Consider the following 20,664-nt stretch of genomic DNA (forward strand, 5'->3'; position numbering starts at 1 on the left):
ACAGAAGTCTATGGGTCAGTGCAGGTAACCCGCAAGTGCACTTCACTGCACTTCAGTTTGAAAGCAGCCCAGTATAGCTGGCATACCAGTGTAGAGAACAGACATGCCCATTGCTGTTTGATTTTTATAATTCTAATTATTAACTGACCTCAATCTTCACTTCTTCTTCAGGATTCCTGCAGATATCGCTGGCTGCTGCTGTCCCCCAGGCAGGTATGGCTGGCTGCTGCTGTCCCCTAGGCAGGTATAGCTGGCTGCTGCTGTCCCCTAGGCGGGTATGCCCGGCTGCCTGTGACTGTGCCCCACGCAGGTATGGCTGGCTGCCTGCTGCTGTCCCCAGGCAGGGTATGGTACTGCTGTCCCCCAGGCAGGTATGACTGGCTGCTGTCCCCCAAGTGGGTATGGCTGGCTGCATTCCCCAGGTGGGTATGGCTGGCTGCTGTCCCCCCGGTGGGTATGGATGTCTGCTGCTGTCCCCCAGGCAGGTATGACTGGCTGCTGTCCCCAAAGTGGGTATGGCTGGCTGCTGTCCCCCCGGTGGGTATGGCTGGCTGCTGCTGTCCCCCAGGTGGGTATGGCTGGCTGCTGTGGTCCCCTAGGCAGGTAATACTGGCTTCTGCTATCCTCTGTATCTCTGCCTGCTGCTGTCCCCCAGGCAGGTACTCCTGGCTGCTGCTGTCCCAGGTGGAGTGCATTTAGTATCCCTCCACCTGTAACAGGAGTCGGAGCTATATCGGAAGCATCGGCTCTGTTCTCTACCTCAGCCTCATGCTTCCTCTGCCGCCGACCCTATTCTTCACACTCTGGGATGGCAGGCTGGAACCCACAATCTGGGCTTGCTGACCCACCATCTCAAAGCAGGAGGTCGCGGGCCACATTGGAGGGCGCCGCGGGCCAGAAGTTGGGCACCTCTGCTCTAGCTTATGCTGGTTATTAAGCACTGACCTAAAACTAGCTATAGAATCCCAGACCAGAAGAGATAGGGTTAACTATTGCAATTGCAATAGACAGGTTCATTTACTAAGATATAGCAAGATGACCACTACAAACGTACACCATGGGCTCCATTCACAGATCCAGATCACGTGCGGTATGTAGGTGTCCAGACACATTTTCCCTAAATACTGCATCCGATCCTAAAACTGTCAATTTACTATAACGTTTTGTAGTATATACCTAAAAACACTGAAAGCGCTCGGTAGATACAGCATAAACAGGCATTAAACTCAATTCATAGAAGGAAATAAATAATTAAATGCATGCAGTAAATAAGTAATGGTCGAGGCATGCAGTATTTAAGGAGTGTGTACTGGCTGTCAAGAAGCAGGCAGCCGCCAGCATCCCTAATAACCAGTAACTGTCATGGTTGTTAGGAAGTGTGCAGCCGCCACATCCTTAACAACCAATTACCGGCATTAAAAATGTAAGAAAAAAAACTCCTGAACCATGCTCCTGAAGAAAAGCACCCTTGTGATGTCACTGACCCAGCATGCCCTGATCATGATGCCACAAGGGGCGGGGCCATCCGGTAATGTCACATGTACCGTGTACCCCATACTTATTCGCATGGGGGGTGGGAGAAATCTGGGGACCCCCTTGTTAAAGGGGACTTTTAGATTCTGATAAGCCCCACGCCCGCATTCTCCCACAACCACTGGCCAGGGTTGTGGGGGGAAGAGGCCCTTGTCCCCCATCAACATGGTACATTGTGGGGGCCCCAAAGTACCCCCATGTTGAGAAAATGTGGCCTGGTATGATTCAGGGGGGTCGCTCACTTATCCCCCCTTTCCTGACCTGCCAGGCTGCTGCTCGGGTAAGAGTCTGCTATGGACTTTGGGGGGACCCCACTGCTCCTTGTCATCCTTAACAACCAGTAACTGTCATGATTGTTGACGGCCACCCACTCCTTAAGAACGCTGTATTTACTACTGTTAATATACATGCCTGCTACCACAAGGCGTTAAATTACCGCATGTTTTCACTACTAAAGGCCCGTACACACGTACCGATCGTCGGCATACAAACGTCGGTGGACGAAGGATCTGCCGATTGTACGCGTGTTAGTATGGTGCCTCCGACAGATGTCTGCGCACAATCCGCGGACAAAAGTCTTTCGTGCAAACATGAAAATATTTGTATGCCGACACCAGAACGGACGATTGTTCGCCTGTCAGTACACAATTCGGCCGACAGACCGCAGATTTGCAAGACTGGGCATGCTCAGAAAATAGAAAACACAGGGAAAGTTAACCATTACATGACATCACTTCTGCAGTCGGCGGACAAAATTCTTGTGCTGTCCTTGTGCTGTCTTTGCACTTTTCAGCAGACACCGACATCCCGGGGAGAAAAGAGGAACATTTGTAAGCCGACCATCGGTACGTGTGTACGGGGCTTTAAATATCGCATGACTTCATGAAACAACTCGTATTTTAGTAGCATTTTTTAGTGAATGCCAAAAACTTTTTTAAAAACGCTGAGGTAATTTACCCAAGGTTTTAAAGAACAAAATATCGCCTTGTAAATGGAGCCCCATATCACAGACTTAGACTTCATCTACACTACAGCTCCTAAACTTGAGTTTAGAAGCTTCTGGAGTTTTTTGCCAAAGCTCCTAAACTCAACTCCATAAAAGCCTATGTGTGCATGTACACATAGGCTTTTAGGATTGTTTAGGAGCTGCTGCGGTTAGCGGAGGTTCAATCTCCCTCAACCTTCCTCTCCTGAACGTGGAAAATTTGTGTTCAGAATAGGAGTGTTTTGACTGCTGGCCGCAAAATGTAGCAAAATCGCATTAAAATTTTAGTGCGATTTTGCCACGTTTTGCCTTTTTCTGGGGCTGGCGGTCAACATAGGCTATATTTACATGAAGCCTACGTTTTTGGGTATAGTGCATGAGAGAAAACATCCAGGGAACAGATATAATGTACTTCTGTCACAAGTCTTTAGAAATTATGTATACCCAAAAGCTATGGGCAACTATAGTAAACTATTAAACTTACGAGCATTTGCCTAATAACCCTTGCTTCTGGCTGGGATTCAGCAGTAGCTTTTCCATGGACAGGACATGTGGCCTCAGCTCCCCTCTTTCTCTCCACTTCCTTCCTCTGGTGTTTCTAAACCCAGCTAGCAGGGACAGGAAGTACCTGTCAATACCCAAACAACTCTGTGGTAATTAACAAACAGCTTTTTACAAGTACAGACGATAGAGGGCAGCAGATCCTTGCATACAGTAAAATAACATACAAAGTTGAAGGTTTGCATTAACACTGCATTGTAGTCTAGTCTGTAAAATATAATGTATTGTGTTTCTTTCTGTTGTGTATTGCTACTCTACCTGTTATTGTGAATTATTCAAAGACCCAATTATTACCAGGCTGCCAACGTAAAGCTATCTTTATAAAGTGGAGCTGTGGTCTACCCAAACAATATATTACATCTGTACTTAAATACATATACAGTAACATGCTACACATACAGTATATATGCAGAATTTATTCTGTCTGTAGAGGTAATGCTTGACATGTAACTGTTATGATTGTTTTTCAGATTTGTCATGGATCGTGTGAGTTGGATTGTGAGAACTCGAAGCAGTAAGTAAACTACATTCATCGATATCAAACAACTCAATATTGCATGTCTGTAAATACAAAATGACTTTTGTTGTACCTAAATTAAACAGGATAAAAAATAACATATTAAAAGGATCTGCTGTTATTATGTAGAGTAAAATAAAAGCAATAACTGACTTAAAGCGGACCTTCAGTCATTTTTTTCATCTTTTCATCTATTAAATCCTCTGCTCTTGTTGTTTTAACTTTGGCTAGTAAAACATTTTTTTTTTTCTGCCAGTAAATGCCTCATACAGCCCACTTCCTATTTCTTGTCTGGTAAAAAGCCTAGGCTAATGACATCATGCTCAGCCCTCTCTCTCAAGTGTGTGTGTGTGTGAGGGTGGGGGGGGGGGGTGAGTCATAGGAGGGCTCATGATAGCTGCAGAGTGCAGAGCTGGAGGGGGCTGGATGAGGGCGGAGATAATAGGAGACTGCAGAAATCCATGTGTATTCATCCAGAGAGGAGAAATTTGCAGGCAAACAGTGGTGTGAGTGTGTGTGCCCCTGTTTGTCTGTGTAAATCCAGGAAGTGAACAGGCAGCAGCTTCAGCTGCCCACAGTTAAAATGGCTGCAGCTAGACTTATGCCCCGTACACACATGCAGATCGTCGGCCGAACGATCGGCCGTCTTTTGTACCCGGGCTGTCGTGTCTGTTGAAAAGTGCAAAAGACTGCACAAGAATTTTGTCCGCCGACTGCAGAAGTGATGTCATGTGATGGTTAACTTTCCCTGTGTTTTTTCTTTTCTGAGCATGCCCAGTCTTGCAAATCTGCTGTCTGTCGGCCGAATTCTGTATTGACTGGCGAACAATCGGGCGCTCTGGTGTCGGCATACAAAAATTTTAATGCCTGCACGACAGATTCTTTTCGGCCGAAAGTGCGCTGTTGGCTGTCGGAAGCATCATACTAACAAGCCGAAAATCGGCCGATCGTTCGGCGGCCGAACATTTTCGGCCGACAATCTGCACGTGTGTACGGGGCATTAGTAGAGGGAGATTTCTGAAGCATATTTGGCAAGTACAGAATCATAGTATATATAAAATAATATGCAAAGTGGTTGGAGGGAAGCTTCAGAATGGCAAATATGTTTTTATTACAAATTATGTGAGCAGACTGCAGTTCCTCTTTAAGATGAGCAAATTAAATCACACAAACCCAATGTATCCCATTTTACATCTATGCATATACTGTATGTTTACATGTTTTTTGATGCATCGCAGCATGTTGTGGGGTAATACCAATTAATTTTCAATAGACTTCAACTCATACGCACAGATCAAACAATTTACCATTTTTTTTCAGTGCACTGCAATGCCAAGCATCTGTTCTTTATTACATGTGTTGCTGTACGCTGTCGCTGAGAGTCAATTGTCTGTTTTTTTTCCATGTATGTACAATGGGGTGTCATTGGAAATGAATTGCAATGCAAATATGCGTATGTTTTCTGTACATCTGTTCATAAATAAGATGCATTATTATTTGCATGGTTAGTTGCACAGGCATAAATGTGTGTAAGCTGTTCTTAGAGTGGTGGGATAACTAATCAATATTGAATCACAGGTGGGGATGAGCCACAGCTTGACTTTCTTTGCAAAAGTCAACAGTTGCATAATAAAATTCCCTGGGTTTAGGGCTCCTGGGGCACCTGGGCATACATCTCAGGGAATGTGCTGACCGTATGGTTAACTATTATTAAGCCACATTAGTACTCAAGCAACTTTATTCTAACAGCAGGTTTACTTTAAAAAATAACTTGTTACTTGCAGGCTGCATTACCAAACAAATGAAGTTTCAAAGACTACAGACTTCCTGATATTGTATTCCAAGCCAGGTGTTATATGCATTTTTTTTTTAATTCTTAGAGCATTACACCCCTTTGTACAATTTAAAATCATACTGTATGGCTTTGTGACTAGAGAAAGAAGATCTTGTGTGCTGTAGGTGAAGTGACCTCTTTTATTCCATTCATTGTGTGTCATGTAAAGCAAATATAAACTAATTGTTCTTCTTTTTTTGCTGCAGCTGCTCCAAGACAGAATGGATAAATCAGTGGTACATATGGTAAGACCCTAAAATAACTTATAATGGTTTATGGATTAATCTTATTAAGTCTGGCATTTTGGATAGTGGCCTGTTAAAGGACATTTGTTGTTATTATATTCATATAAATGTATTCTAGTTTAAGCGTATAAGAGAATAGGGGGCCTATTTATGAAACATTTGTTGCACATGTAGCACTACTCCCTAGGGAGCTGATGGTGACAGGTTCCCCTGGGTTACCCATAGCAACAGTACAATAGTTCAGTGATTTTAAAGTGCTTGGCTCAGTCAAGAAACAGTCAAGGGGTTTTGGTTTTTGTGGTTTTATTGATAACTTGGATAGGAGAAGGGAAAGAGTGGGACATTTCAACTTGAATACACTATGCACAATTTGCTAGGTCGTTCAACTGTACTTGAATGCAGCAAGGCCGCTGCTTTACCTTGGCAATAGCGATGAAGTAATGAGAAATGAACCGCTTTAGATGAGCTGTACTGTACTGCAGAACACACTTCAGGGCCCTTCCTGGCACCCCCTTTGTTCCTATTCTTCAGGGCTTTGTACATGGCACCCCCTTTACTGTTATAAACTCCATGTAAGCTAGCTCCTTGATCCCCTGACTTCACTGGAGTGGTCCCCCTTCCTGGGCCAGACCCTTTGGCAGGTTCCTCAGTACTCACGGACAGTGGCGGCTGGTGCTCAAAATTTTTGGGGGGGCGCAAAAAAAAAATATAATAGGTATTGCTTTGCGGCAAAAAAACACTGTAAAAAATTGCGTGACTTAAACAATCATTAAGTTGGTTCAAGATTGACCAGCCTGTCCCCCATCAATGCACAGTGACCTGACCAGCATGTCCCCCATCAATGCACAGTGACCTGACCAGCATGTCCCCCATCAATGCACAGTGACCTGACCAGCATGTCCCCCATCAATGCACAGTGACCTGACCAGCATGTCCCCATTAATGCACAGTGACCTGACCAGCATGTCCCCATTCAATGCACAGTGACCTGACCAGCATGTCCCCATTCAATGCACAGTGACCTGACCAGCATGTCTCCCATCAATGCACAGTGACCTGACCAGCATGTCCCCATTAATGCACAGTGACCTGACCAGCATGTCCCCCATCAATGCACAGTGACCTGACAAGCATGTCCCCATCAATGCACAGTGACCTGAGCAGCATGTCCCCATTAATGCATAGTGACCTGACCAGCATGTCCCCATTAATGCACAGTGACCTGACCAGCATGTCCCCATTCAATGCACAGTGACCTGACCAGCATGTCCCCATTCAATGCACAGTGACCTGACCAGCATGTCCCCATTAATGCACAGTGACCTGACCAGCATGTCCCCCATCAATGCACAGTGACCTGACCAGCATGTCCCCATCAATGCACAGTGACCTGACCAGCATGTCCCCATTAATGCACAGTGACCTGACCAGCATGTCCCCCTTAATGCACAGTGACCACCTGACCAGCATGTCCCCATCAATGCACAGTGACCACCTGACCAGCATGTCCCCATTTAATGCACAGTGAGCTGACCAGCATGTCCCCATTAATGCACCGTGACCTGACCAGCATGTCCCCATTAATGCACAATGACCTGACCAGCATGTCCCCATTAATGCACGGTGATCTGACCAGCATGTCCCCATCAATGCACCGTGACCACCTGACCAGCATGTCCCCATCAATGCACAGTGACCACCTGACCAGCATGTCCCCATTAATGCACAGTGACCTGACCAGCATGTCCCCATCAATGCACAGTGACCACCTGACCAGCATGTCCCCATCAATGCACAGTGACCTGACCAGCATGTCCCCATTAATGCACAGTGACCTGACCAGCATGTCCCCATTAATGCGCAGTGACCACCTGACCAGCATGTCCCCATCAATGCATAGTGACCACCTGACCAGCATGTCCCCATCAATGCATAGTGACCACCTGACCAGCATGTCCCCATCAATGCACAGTGACCTGACCAGCATGTCCCCATTAATGCACAGTGACCTGACCAGCATGTCCCCATCAATGCACAGTGACCTGACCAGCATGTACCATCAATGCACAGTGACCTGACCAGCATGTCCCCATTAATGCACAGTGACCTGACCAGCATGTCCCCCATCCATGCACAGTGACCTGACCAGCATGTCCCCATTAATGCACAGTGACCTGACCAGCATGTCCCCCATCAATGCACAGTGACCTGACCAGCATGTCCCCATTAATGCACAGTGACCTGACCAGCATGTCCCCCATTCATGCACAGTGACCTGACCAGCATGTCCCCATTAATGCACAGTGACCACCTGACCAGCATGTCCCCATTAATGCACAGTGACCACCTGACCAGCATGTCCCCATTAATGCACAGTGACCACCTGACCAGCATGTCCCCATTAATGCACAGTGACCACCTGACCAGCATGTCCCCATTAATGCACAGTGAGCACCTGACCAGCATGTCCCCATTAATGCATAGTGACCACCTGACCAGCATGTCCCCATCAATGCACAGTGACCACCTGACCAGCATGTCACCATCAATGCACAGTGACCTGACCAGCATGTCCCCATTAATGCACAGTGACCTGACCAGCATGTCCCCCCATCTATGCACAGTGACCTGACCAGCATGTCCCCATTAATGCACAGTGACAGGGGCGTAACTACAGGGGTTGCAGGGGTTGCAATCGCTACCGGGCCCCATGCTCCAGGGGGCCCGGTAGCAAACCAGTGGGTGAACTTCCAGGATCGCAAAGGTCACACTTGCGACCGGACCCTGGCATTGCACCACTGTGGGGAGGCCCCAAGATTGCAGGAAGGGGGCCCACAAGATTGCAGGAAGGGGGCCCACTGCAGAACTTGTGAAAGAATCCTGCTGCGGGACCATAATAAAAGGCCATGCAACAAGTGTAAAGAGCCCCAGGATTAGTGGGAAGAGCCCTGGGCTTGAAGGTTTCTTGCATCAAGGCCCTGAAGGTTCTAGTTACGCCTCTGCACAGTGACCACCTGACCACAGTCATGTCACACATGTCACAGTCATGTCACAGGTCAGGTCATGTCACAGGTCAGGTCACAGGTCATGTTACAGTCATGTCACAGGTCAGGTCACAGTTCAAGTCACAGGTCATGTCACAGGTCATGTCACAGGTCATGTCACAGGTCAAATCACAGGTCATGTCACAGGTCATGTCAGGTCAGGTCACAGGTCATGTCACAGTCATGTCACAGGTCAGGTCATAGGTCATGTTACAGTCATGTCACAGGTCATGTCACAGGTCAGGTCACAGTCATGTCACAGGTCATGTTACAGTCATGTCAGGTCAGGTCACAGTCATGTCACAGGTCATGTTACAGTCATGTCAGGTCAGGTCACAGTCATGTCACAGGTCATGTTACAGTCATGTCAGGTCACAGGTCATGTCACAGGTCATGTCACAGGTCAGGTCATAGGTCATGTTACAGTCATGTCACAGGTCAGGTCACAGGTCATGTCACAGTCATGTCACAGGTCATGCTACAGTCACGTCAGGTCACAGGTCATGTCACAGTCATGTCAGGTCAGGTCACAGGTCATGTCACAGGTCATGTCACAGTCATGTCACAGGTCATGTTACAGTCATGTCAGGTCATGTCACAGGTCATGTCACAGTCATGTCACAGGTCATGTTACAGTCATGTCAGGTCAGGTCACAGTCATGTCACAGGTCATGTTACAGTCATGTCAGGTCAGGTCACAGGTCATGTCACAGTCATGTCACAGGTCATGTTACAGTCATGTCAGGTCATGTCACAGGTCATGTCACAGTCATGTCACAGGTCATGTTACAGTCATGTCAGGTCACAGTCATGTCACAGTCATGTCACAGGTCATGTTACAGTCATGTCAGGTCAGGTCACAGGTCATGTAACAGTCATGTCACAGGTCATGTTACAGTCATGTCAGGTCACAGGTCATGTCACAGGTCATGTCACAGTCATGTCACAGGTCATGTTACAGTCATGTAAGGTCACAGGTCATGTCACAGGTCATGTCACAGTCATGTCACAGGTCATGTTACAGTCATGTCAGGTCAGATCACAGTCATGTCACAGGTCATGTTACAGTCATGTCAGGTCAGGTCACAGGTCATGTCACAGTCATGTCACAGGTCATGTTACAGTCATGTCAGGTCATGTCACAGGTCATGTCACAGTCATGTCACAGGTCATGTTACAGTCATGTCACAGGTCATGTCACAGGTCAGGTCACAGGTCATGTCACAGTCATGTCACAGGTCATGTTACAGTCATGTAAGGTCACAGGTCATGTCACAGGTCATGTTACAGTCATGTCAGGTCACAGGTCATGTCACAGGTCATGTCACAGTCATGTCACAGGTCATGTTACAGTCATGTCAGGTCACAGGTCATGTCACAGGTCATGTTACAGTCATGTCACAGGTCATGCTACAGTCACGTCAGGTCACAGGTCATGTCACAGTCATGTCAGGTCAGGTCACAGGTCATGTCACAGTCATGTCACAGGTCATGTCACAGGTCATGTCACAGGTCATGTCACAGGTCATGTTACAGTCATGTCAGGTCAGGTCACAGGTCATGTCACAGTCATGTCACAGGTCATTTTACAGTTATGTCAGGTCAGGTCACAGGTCATGTCACAGTCATGTCACAGGTCATGTTACAGTTATGTCAGGTCAGGTCACAGGTCATGTCACAGGTCATGTTACAGTCATGTCAGGTCAGGTCACAGGTCATGTCACAGGTCATGTTACAGTCATTTCACAGGTCATGTCACAGGTCATGTCACAGGTCATGTCACAGGTCATGTCACAGTCATGTCACAGGTCATGTTACGGTCATGTCACAGGTCAGGTCACAGGTCATGTCACAGGTCATGTCACTTACCTGCTCTTGGGCTGGCTCACCTGACCGGACAGACTGCTGTGCTGTGGGCTTCTGAAGACGGGAGACACGTCGCTCCTGGCTCAAGAGGGACAGCTCCCCCACATGGTGCTGGCCGACACTGGACACCCCGACTTCTCCGGCACTGCGGGCAGCTCTTCTGCCGATCGGATCTTCTCCCCTCCTCGATCGGATCTTGCAGAGCGGCGGCGGCGGCTTCTCTCCTCCTCGCGACTCCTCTTCTGCGGCAGGAAGCTGACCGGGCGGTGACGGTGAGTGACTGATGCACACACCGGCACCGCCCACAACAAGGTCTGCATGGATGTCCTGAATCATGATTGGTCCAGGCTGGAGTCTGGACCAATCATGATCCAAGACATCACAAAAGGGGGGTGGTGTAGCGCCGTGCTCTGCGCTACAGTTACGCCCCAGAAGGCCGCCTTTCGGCGCCTCTGCGGGTGGAAAACCCCACCCCCCCATAGGCACCAATGGAGCGGGCTCCAAAAGGGGGGTGGGTGTAGCGCAGTGCTCTGCGCTACAGTTACGCCCCAGAAGGCCACCTCTCGGCGCCTCTGCGGGTGGAAAACCCCACCCCCCATAGGCACCAATGAGGCGGGCGCCCCTTGTGGGCAAAATTTTTTATTTTTTTTTTTTAATCTTTTTTTTTTTCTTTTTCTTTTTTGGGGGGGGGGGGGCCGCCACTGCTCACGGACACTGTTTTTTCCAGGAGACTCTGCCAGCAGCTCCACCGTCAGCACTCTGGATCCTCTGCAGCTCAGCTCCACACCTGGTTCACTAGACCGACCGCCTAAGACCACCTTCCTCACACACTGCAGGAGGAGAGACAGCCGTCCACCTCCTCCTGGGACTCTGTTTCCCCCCAAAGACGCCCTGTCACACGCCCCCTCCGCTTCTATGAGCAATCCCAGTCCCACTGGGACTCCCAAAAAAGCTAATGTGTCACTGGCTGGGTTTCCTCCACTGTCCAACAAGCTCCCTCATTGGATGCAGTGGGGACACTCCCTCAGACCAAGTGAATCACACCTGGAAACATGTCACAGGGAACCTAATAGATCAGGCTCTATTAGGTTGCCTGTGCAGCAAGCGCAATAGATGCATTTACCTAGCACCTACCTAACTAGGAGGGTGCTACACAGAAACATTTGTGCAAGCTGAATAAAATTTCACTGTATGCTCTCAAATAGATTAATTCCTGTATTATCCGCTCCATCTAGTGGCCGAAATGCTGTATAATTTTCTAAAACTCCTCAATATGAAAATATACTGAATTTAGCCACTAGATGGAGCTGATGATACAGTTAAAAACATAAAGTGATATTTGGATCAGCTTACGCAAGTCTTTTAGACATTCTTGCAATTAATATTTTATAAATAGCCTCTAAGAGTAAATGATTACATATAAAGTAAAAAAAAGCAAAAAAACAGTGCTTACTTAGGAGTTGATTTACTAACATGGTTTATTTTAGTTTTTGAATATAAAGGGGAACGACTAGAGATAGCTGCATTTAATTCAGCTTCATTTAATGTTCCTGCAAAAGAACCTCATTCTACACATGTAGAGTGCATTGATTTTAATAGGTAAGCTGACTCATAGGTTGTGAGAAGAAGCAGTAAGGTGCAACCACTGTATTGCACTGAAAAATAGTAAGCAGAGCCTGTGTATGTAATGAACAAATATGGCTGCCCCAATACAAATATAATTTTATAGCTATACAAAGAAAAAAAGTTTTATTTTGCATTAAAGGGGTTGTAAGACTCGGTTCACACTGGGGCGACATGACTTGTACTACTTCGGGGGCGACTTGTGCATTCCCATGCACCACGACTTCGGAGCAACTTGCAGGAACTTCACATAATGGAAATCTATGCAAGTCGCTCCAAGGTCGCCCCGAAGTAGTACAGGACCCTTTTTCTAAGTCGGAGTGACTTGTGTCGCTCCTATTAGAACGGGTCCTGTAGCGGTCAATGGACCGCGAGGGAGCGCGACTTGTCAGGCTGACAAGTAGCCTGACAAGTCGCGCTAGTGTGAATCGAGACTAAACCCTTGTATTTATTTATTTTTTTTAAATAAAAACAAACATGCCTATACTTACCCACATTGTGCAATCGTTTTGCACAGATCAGCCCCGATCCTCTTCTTCTGGGGTGCCCTGCCAGCGCTCAAGGCCCCTCCTCTTCATCAGGTGCCCCCACGGAAAGCCACTATCCCTGGGGGCACCCATGCGGGCTCGCTTTCGAATCCCGCTGCTGCGTCCATTGACACAGAGTGGGACTCGGCCCTGCCCCCCGTTCATGTGTCACTGGATTTGATTGACACCATTGACATTATCAATCTGTCTAATCAGGAGAGAGACAGCGGCTGGAGCCGCTGCTCTCCTGCATACCACTGGATCAGATCGGGCTCAAGTAAGAAAAGGGGGGGGGAAGCTTCAGCAGAGGAGGTTTTTCACCTCAATGAATAGAATACATTAAGGTGAAAAACATTGAGGCTTTACAACCACTTTAACGCAAACTGATGACATCAATTACAACAAGCTGATTACATTTAGACCAGGATCACAATATTTGTGGTAGTTTGCATTCCCAAAAACGGGTCAGGTGTGGTTTAGTCTGTGCTAGGTTGGGTTGTCAGCTCATTTAACCACTTCTGGACTGGTAGGTTTTACTCCCTTAATGACCAGGCCATTTTTTGTGAAAAAAATTGATGTCCTTTTTTTCCCCACAAATAGAGCTTTCTTTTGCTGGTATTTGATCACCTCTGCTATTTTTATTTTTTGCACTATAAACAAAAAAAGAGCGACAACTCTGAAAAAAACTATATTTTTTACTTTCTGCTATAAAACATTCCCAAAAAAAATTTAAAAAATATTTTTTTTTTATCATTTTAGGCCAATATGTAATCTGCCACATATTTTTGATAAAAAAAATCCCAAATAAGTGTATATTGATTGGTTTGCGCAAAAGTTATCACGTCTAAACTAGAGGAAAGAATTTATGTAATTTTTCTTTTTTTTTGCTAGTAATGGCGGCGATCAGCGATTTTTAGCGGCACTGCGACATTGCGGCGGACAAATCGGACACCTAACTGACATTTTTGACACTTTTAGGGGGACCAGTGATATTACTACGGTAATCAGTGCTAAAAATATGCACTGTTACTGTACTAATGACACTGGCCAGGGGTAATCAAAGGGTTAAATGTGTCCCTGGTGGGTGCTTTCTAACTGTGGGGGGATGGGCTTGCTGAATGAACACAGAGATTTGTGTTCCTAAATAAGAGGAACACCTGTGTTTATTACTGACAGAACAGAGGTGTGCATTGTTTACAATGGCAGACCGCCGTTCTGTCTCCATGGGGAGCGATTGTAGGTGCCTGGCGGCAATCGTGGCCGCCGGACCTGCTGATTGGCTCCCCCTGTGGCCAATCGGAGCCAAACGCGCGCCCCCACTAGCAGTCCTGCGAAACAATGCACAGGTATGTCATTTCGCGGGACAGAGCCAACCTGCCGCAGTATAAGTACGGCTGCTAGTAAGCAAGTGGTTGAAATGAATAGGCTGTCGTATGGCAACAGTACAATATTAGAATGCGTATGTTGGCGCACCACAAAAATGTGAACCTGGCCTTATGCGTTTATCTAAACAATAATAGAAAAAAAGTGCTTGCCGTCCAACCTCAGTACATTTACAGGAGATGGGCAGCAAAGCCAGGCTAGGCTAGGCAGCAGCACAATACTGTGACCGCTGTGTCTCATGGACACAGCAGATCAGAGTGCTTAGTATCCAGCCACTGCAGCCACTGTGAGCGGCCAGGGTATCATGGAAATGCTATGATTGATCAAAGCTTTCACATAAATACAACGTCAACAAAGCAGTCATGAATGGCTTCCATTCATGACTGTATTGTGATGCTCTGATTGGTCAACAGTTATCACATGGTACCTGGGCCAAACAAAGCACCCTGTACCATGTGATTAGCTGTAGCCAATCACAGCATATCAACAGTAAGCAAGCTGTTGTAGCGCACCCCCTAAGGAGCCACAAGTAACTGGGATCCCCCACCCAGCACAGCAAGGCACACCAAATCTTCACAGGCATGCTTGAGTCAAAGAACAGTTTGTGACTTTGTTTTTTTTTTTCATTTTGAGGGTAATAACTTGGATAGGGATGGGAGATTATCGGATGCCCATTTGATTTCAACAACATACTTCAGGGACAACTCTTCCTATATACAGTCTCTATATAGAGCACTATGTACAGCTCCACATCTTCCAGCACTCACAGGCCTTCAGAACTTAGCTGTGAATATCCGACACTCACTCAGTCAGATTAGGCAATAACTCATTACAGGCAGGAACCCGAGGCCCCTTAGTTGTGTAGCAGAATTTTAGTGTCCAGCTTGGATCACTTCTGTGGTTCCTGATCCCAGTACCACCTCTTCAGGCACTTCCAACCCTGCCTGGCTGCAGCTTCCCTTTCACAAGCCCTCCAGGCTAATTTCTCCATGCAGTCCAGACTGACACTCACCAGCCCACCCGGCTGACTCTCAGGAGATCTCCCAGATGTGCTGACTTGCTCCTACTGTCCTGCTGTGAAGGGCTTCTTCCGTGTGTTTTTGGTAGGATCCTTCCAGCACCCGAGCCCCAGGCCCGAGGTTACCTCCCACCCCCTGACTAGCGGGTTACACTCAAGGGCTACCAACAGCCTCCTTAGCACTCCATCACCATCTTCCACCCAACTGCCCCTGCTGGCGTGACTTATGCCTATTTATGAGGTGTCCTGCCCCCTGCCCCCTGCCAGACCTTTTACTGGGGATTGGCTGAGGTCCTCATAAATATTCATGACAGCCCCTCCTTACTCCCACCCTCCAGCTCTAAAAATTTCTATAAACTTCCAAACCAGAGGGGAGAGCTGCCTGATGAGTCATCCAGGCCTGACCTAAAGTAACCCTGACCCAGATTACTCAGCTCAGGCTTAGCCCTGAGCTAACTACACTGTTAAAAAAAATTAAAGGAACACTTTGAAAACACATCAGATCTCAATAGGGAAAAACATCATGCTGGATATCTATATTGATATTGCCTGGGTAATGTGTTAGGAACAAAAGGATGTCACATCGTTTGATGGAAATGAAAATTATCAACCTACAGAGGGCTGAATTCAAAGACACCCCGAAAAAAATCAAAGTGAAAAAATGATGCAGCAGGCTAGTCCGTTTTGCTGAAATTTCATTGCAGCAACTCGAAATGAACCTCGTTAGTTTGTATGGCCTCCATGTGCTTGTATGCATGCCTGACAACGTTGGGGCATGCTCCTAATGAGACGACGGATGATGTCCTAGGGTATTTTCTCCCAGATCGGGACCAGGGCATCACTGAACTCTTGAACAGATTGAGGTGCAACCTGGTGGTGTCGGGTGGACCAAAACATAATGTCCCAGAGGTGTGCTATTGAATTCAGGCGAGTGTGGGGGCCATTCAATGGTATCAATTCCTTCATCCTCCGGTAACTGGCTGCATACTCTCGCCACATAAGGTCGGGTATTGTCGTGCACCAGGAGGAACCCTGGAACCGCGGCACCAGTGTAGGGTCTGACAATGGGTCCAAGGATTTCATCCTGATGCCTAATGGCAGTCAGGGTGCCATTGTCTAACCTGTAGAGGTCTGTTCGTCCCTCCATGGATATGCCTCCCCAGACCATCACTGACCCACCACTAAACCGATCAAGTTAAACGATGTTACAGGCAGCATAGCATTCTCCATGGCTTCTCCAGACCCTTTCACGTCTTTCACATGTGCTCACGGTGAACCTGCTCTCATCTGTGAAAAGCCCAGGGCGTCAGTGGCGGACCTGCCAATTCTGGTGTTCAATGGCAAATGCCATTTGAGCTCCATGGTGTCAAGCAGTGAGCACAGGGTCCACTAGAAGATGTTGGCCCTCAGGCCACCCTCATTAAGTCTGCTTCTGATTGTTTGGTCAGAGACATTCACACCAGTGGCCTGCTGGAGTCCATTTTGTAGGGCTCTGGCAGTGCTCATCCTGTTCCCCCTTACAGCAAGGAGCAGATACCGGTCCTGCTGATGGGTAAGGACTTTCTATGGCCCTGTCCAGCTCTCCTAGAGTAACTGCCTGTCTCTTGGAATCTTCTCCATGCTCTTAAGACTGTGGTGGGAGACACAGCAAACCTTCTGGCGATGTCATGTATTGATGTGTCATCCTGGAGAAGTTGGACTGCCTGTGCAACTTCTATAGGGTGCAGGTATTGCCTCATACTACCAGTAGTGACACTGACCCTAGCCAAATGCAAACTAGTGAAAAACAGTCAGAAAAGATGAGTAGGAAAAAAAAAAACATCCTGTAAAACCATTCCTGTTTTGGAGGTCATCCCATTGTTGCCCATCTATTGCACCTGTTGTTGATTTCATTAACACCAAAGCAGCTAAAGCTGATTAACAAACCCCTCTGCTACTTAACTGACCAGATCAATATCCCAGGAGTTCAATTGACTTGATGCTATACTCTGATTAAAAAGCGTTCCTTTAATGTTTTTTGAGCAGTGTATGTTTTGCCTACTCTAACAGCAAACGTGTTTACATTTAGCATACATACTAGAGGGTGCTACGCTATCATGAATGGAGATCCATTCATGACAGTTTGAAAAACAACTTCCAAAATTAAAAAACCTGCTTTAGACCCTACCAGACCCTACCAACTCTCATATATATGTAGCACCCTATAAAGTAGGTGCTAGGTAAAGTATAGTGTGCCTTGTCTGCTTAACAGCAGGGCCATGATTTTCAGCTAGGCTGTCATGTCTCCCAGGTGTGGCTGTTGAGACTGGGGAGTCTCCCCACTGTACTCAATGAGAGGGCTCTCATTGGGCAGTGGAGGAAACCCAGCCAATGGCTCACCCAGGTCTGTATCTACCCCAGAAAGGCAGATTCTGCCGCACAGCATTCTGGGAGTGGGTATAAGTCTGAGGGGAGCACATGACGCAGCGTCTTTGGCGGCAAGCAGAGTCCCAGGAGGGAGAGTATGGCTGTCTTTCCTCCTGTCAGAGGAATTGGGTGTCCCAGACGTCTTGTCTGAGGGGACAGAGGGGTGAACTGAGCTGCAGAGAGGATCCGGTGCGGAGGACCAGCGGAGCAGAGAAGGGTCAAGTTTCAGGAAAGCATTCCCAGTTCGTGAGTACTGCAAACTGCACCTGGGGGTCTGCCTAGAGAGAGGGGACCACTCCAGTGAAGGTCAGAGGGATCCAGGAGCTAGCTAGCCGGTGCAGGAGCAAGTGTAAAGGGGTGCCAGTGTTGACCCTGAAGAGCAAAGGGGGTGCCAGTGTGTTGACCCTGAAGCGTAGAGAGGGTGCCTAGTGAGAGGACCCTGAAGTGTAGAGAGGGTGTCTAGTGAGAGGACCCTAAAGTACAGAGGGGGCGCTAGCGGTTGGGCCCTGAAGTGTTAAAAGTGTACAGCATGCAGTGTGCAGTGTACAGTGTTGAGAGTTGCAGAAGCAGTATACAGAAGCTACCTCAGTCAGGAAGGACTGGAGGGAGCAGTGTTCTGGACTTTTGAGCTAGCCAGAGTGTCAGAAGTCAAGTTAAAGTACAGTACAGCAAGTCAGTGTTTTTCAAGCGCCAGCAAGCGTTGGTCGGCATCCAGCCGGCGTCAAAACAGCGCTGAAAGGCATTTTTCTCCAAAGTGTCCCATTTATACCTAGTTGAGCCAGAGGAATATTCCACTCATTCCCTTCTCCCATCCCCAATATCAAATAAACAAAACAAACCAAAGATGCTGGATTTTCCTTGACTCAAATCTCACACTTGGGTATTCAGCTTAAATGGGTTGAAGGTGTCACCGATTGCCATGGCAAACCTACATCAGGCCCAATGCCTGGAAATCCTGCTACATATAGAAAAACTCAGATATAGCAAAACCAAAACAAACAAGTAAAGAAAATAGAAAAAAATCATAAGCAACTCCTTGGACTATGTACAACTTTAAAAAACTCACCATGCCTCTTACTAAATATCTTTTACTGTCTTCTTTTCCAAAAAGGGGCAATTGTACTGTCCTGGCATTTTAGGACCTCAAGAAATGAGATAGGCCTCAGTACCTCCAGGATTGATCAGTTTACAGATATGTATATTCCATAGTTTGTAGACTCTATAACTTTCACAGAGACTAAATTAAATAAACTGATTTGGGGTAATTTTTACTAAAAAAATGTAGCAGAATACATTTTGGGCTAAATTTATATAGAAAGATCATTTGTTTACAAAGTTTTATAATATGAACTTGCTTGAACCTGTATTTTCATTGCCAGTCCTGGTATTTGTAGTGTTGTTCTCCTGCCTTTTTATTTTTTATTTTTTTCATGTGAGCAACAATTTGATTCAATCATTTTAATTACTGAGATTTTTGAAAGGATCGTTTGATGCAAATGTAATCTTGTCGGTATCACTGAGCAAAATTTTATTTAAAAAGTAACTAAAAACCAAAATTGATCATATAACAATCAATCAACGTAAAATCCTCCTAAAATGGGCCATCCATTGGATCGCTTACATTTTTGGCTCCAATCCCACATAATCAATCAAAATAGAAGTAAAAAACGAAACAAATAATTGACACATTTAATGAGAATGAGACCATCGGTACATTTATGCCAAGCATTAAAAAAATTTCAGGTTTCAATTACTGTGTTACTTACCAATGAGCTGATTCCTCAGGAAGTGAGGGGAAATCTCCACAATGTGAAGGAAAATTCCACTTTTGAAAGCTGTCACTGTAACACTTGTCTTCAATGCGGGGGGGGGGGGTGCTTGAGCACCTGGCCCTTTGCCCCTTGATGCCCAAAGTGCCCTTTTGTCAAGGCAGACATCCCAAGTCTCCCGCATTTGGGCTGCAGCTCCCTGACATTCGCAAGTGTCTCGCAATGTCCCGGCTATCAGCTGTCAGCGTATGCCCGAGTCAGAATGGAGCCAATGCTTCCTGTATAGTTCCAGCTCCGTTCTGTCACAGGCAGGGTGATATTAAATGCACGCTGCCTGTGAGGAAAGATACAGGAAGCATTGGCTTCGTATGCTTCCTCAAGCGCCACTCCTCATACTCTGGCATTGATGTGTCTCAAAGGAGCCAGCATTTCCCACCAGCAGTACCAGCCAGCAGTTCCCGCCAGCAGTTCCGCCAGCAGTACCAGCCAGCAGTACCCAGCAGCAGTACCCACCAGCAGTTCCCGCCAGCAGTACCAGTACCAGCCAGCAGTACCCACCAGCAGTACCAGCCTGCAGGTAAACCACAGTGCATCCGTCTGAAAGGAGCTTTTGGCTCCTATCACACGATTGGCCTGTGCATTAGTTTGTGTAAATTGTTGCAATATGTTTTTTAATAGCTAGTTGTGTTCTGTCATAATAAAATGTCAAGTCCTTGCTCATACATGTATGAAGAAGGACATGGCTGAGTAAGTCACATGTGCTTGGGGTGCAACTAGTCCCCAGCACATATTTGTAAATATCCCAGCATGTGCAGTGTTTCTGACTCCATTTTTCTGCCCTATCAATACAGAATCATCCGTATCGATACGCGTATCAGGAAGGAATGCCTCACAATAAATTGCTGTATTGATATTTTGAGCACAGCCCTATTTAAAGCCCTGTTCCATGTGCCCCTTTTATACTTTGAGCACCTGCCCCTCCAAAGGTCTCTGCACGGCCCTGCTTCAATGGCATACTTCCTTTCTCTCTGTGATATAGATAGGGATAGGGACTATCTCACTAACTCCCTTTTGTTTTGTGCCCCAGGCTTGTTGTCACTGCTGGAGTCCTGCTTCTCATGTTTGGATTCACCTGTGCCTGCCTACGGTGCTGGTATCTTAGACAACAGCGCCACCCTGAGAGGGGAGAAGAGCAACCCTATGAAGTCACAGTCATAGCCATTGACCACGACAGCACCATCCAGAGCACGATGACCTGTGAGTCATGTAGCCTATTATCTGCTTCTTGCTCTGCTATGAAGCAATGCAATTATGTATGCAGCAGCAGGTACAGGGTCGACACGGCATCGGTGA

The 20,664-nt window shown here is 46.9% G+C and overlaps 1 protein-coding gene across 2 annotated transcripts in view; it reads left to right on the forward strand.

Annotated features, from left to right (window-relative positions):
- TMEM52B (transmembrane protein 52B) overlaps window positions 1-20,664 on the forward strand; it is a 40,507-nt gene that overhangs the window by 9,729 nt on the left and 10,114 nt on the right. For both annotated transcript variants that reach the window (XM_082269544.1, XM_082269543.1), the window contains 3 exons: window positions 3,550-3,593; window positions 5,637-5,675; window positions 20,399-20,568. In XM_082269544.1, the coding sequence (XP_082125670.1) occupies window positions 3,550-3,593; window positions 5,637-5,675; window positions 20,399-20,568 (253 nt within the window). The remainder of the gene's footprint in view (window positions 1-3,549; window positions 3,594-5,636; window positions 5,676-20,398; window positions 20,569-20,664) is intronic.

The sequence above is a fragment of the Pelophylax lessonae genome (genome assembly GCF_965119305.1).
Source record: "Pelophylax lessonae genome assembly, chromosome: 9".
In the NCBI taxonomy this organism is placed as follows: Eukaryota; Metazoa; Chordata; class Amphibia; order Anura; family Ranidae; genus Pelophylax; species Pelophylax lessonae.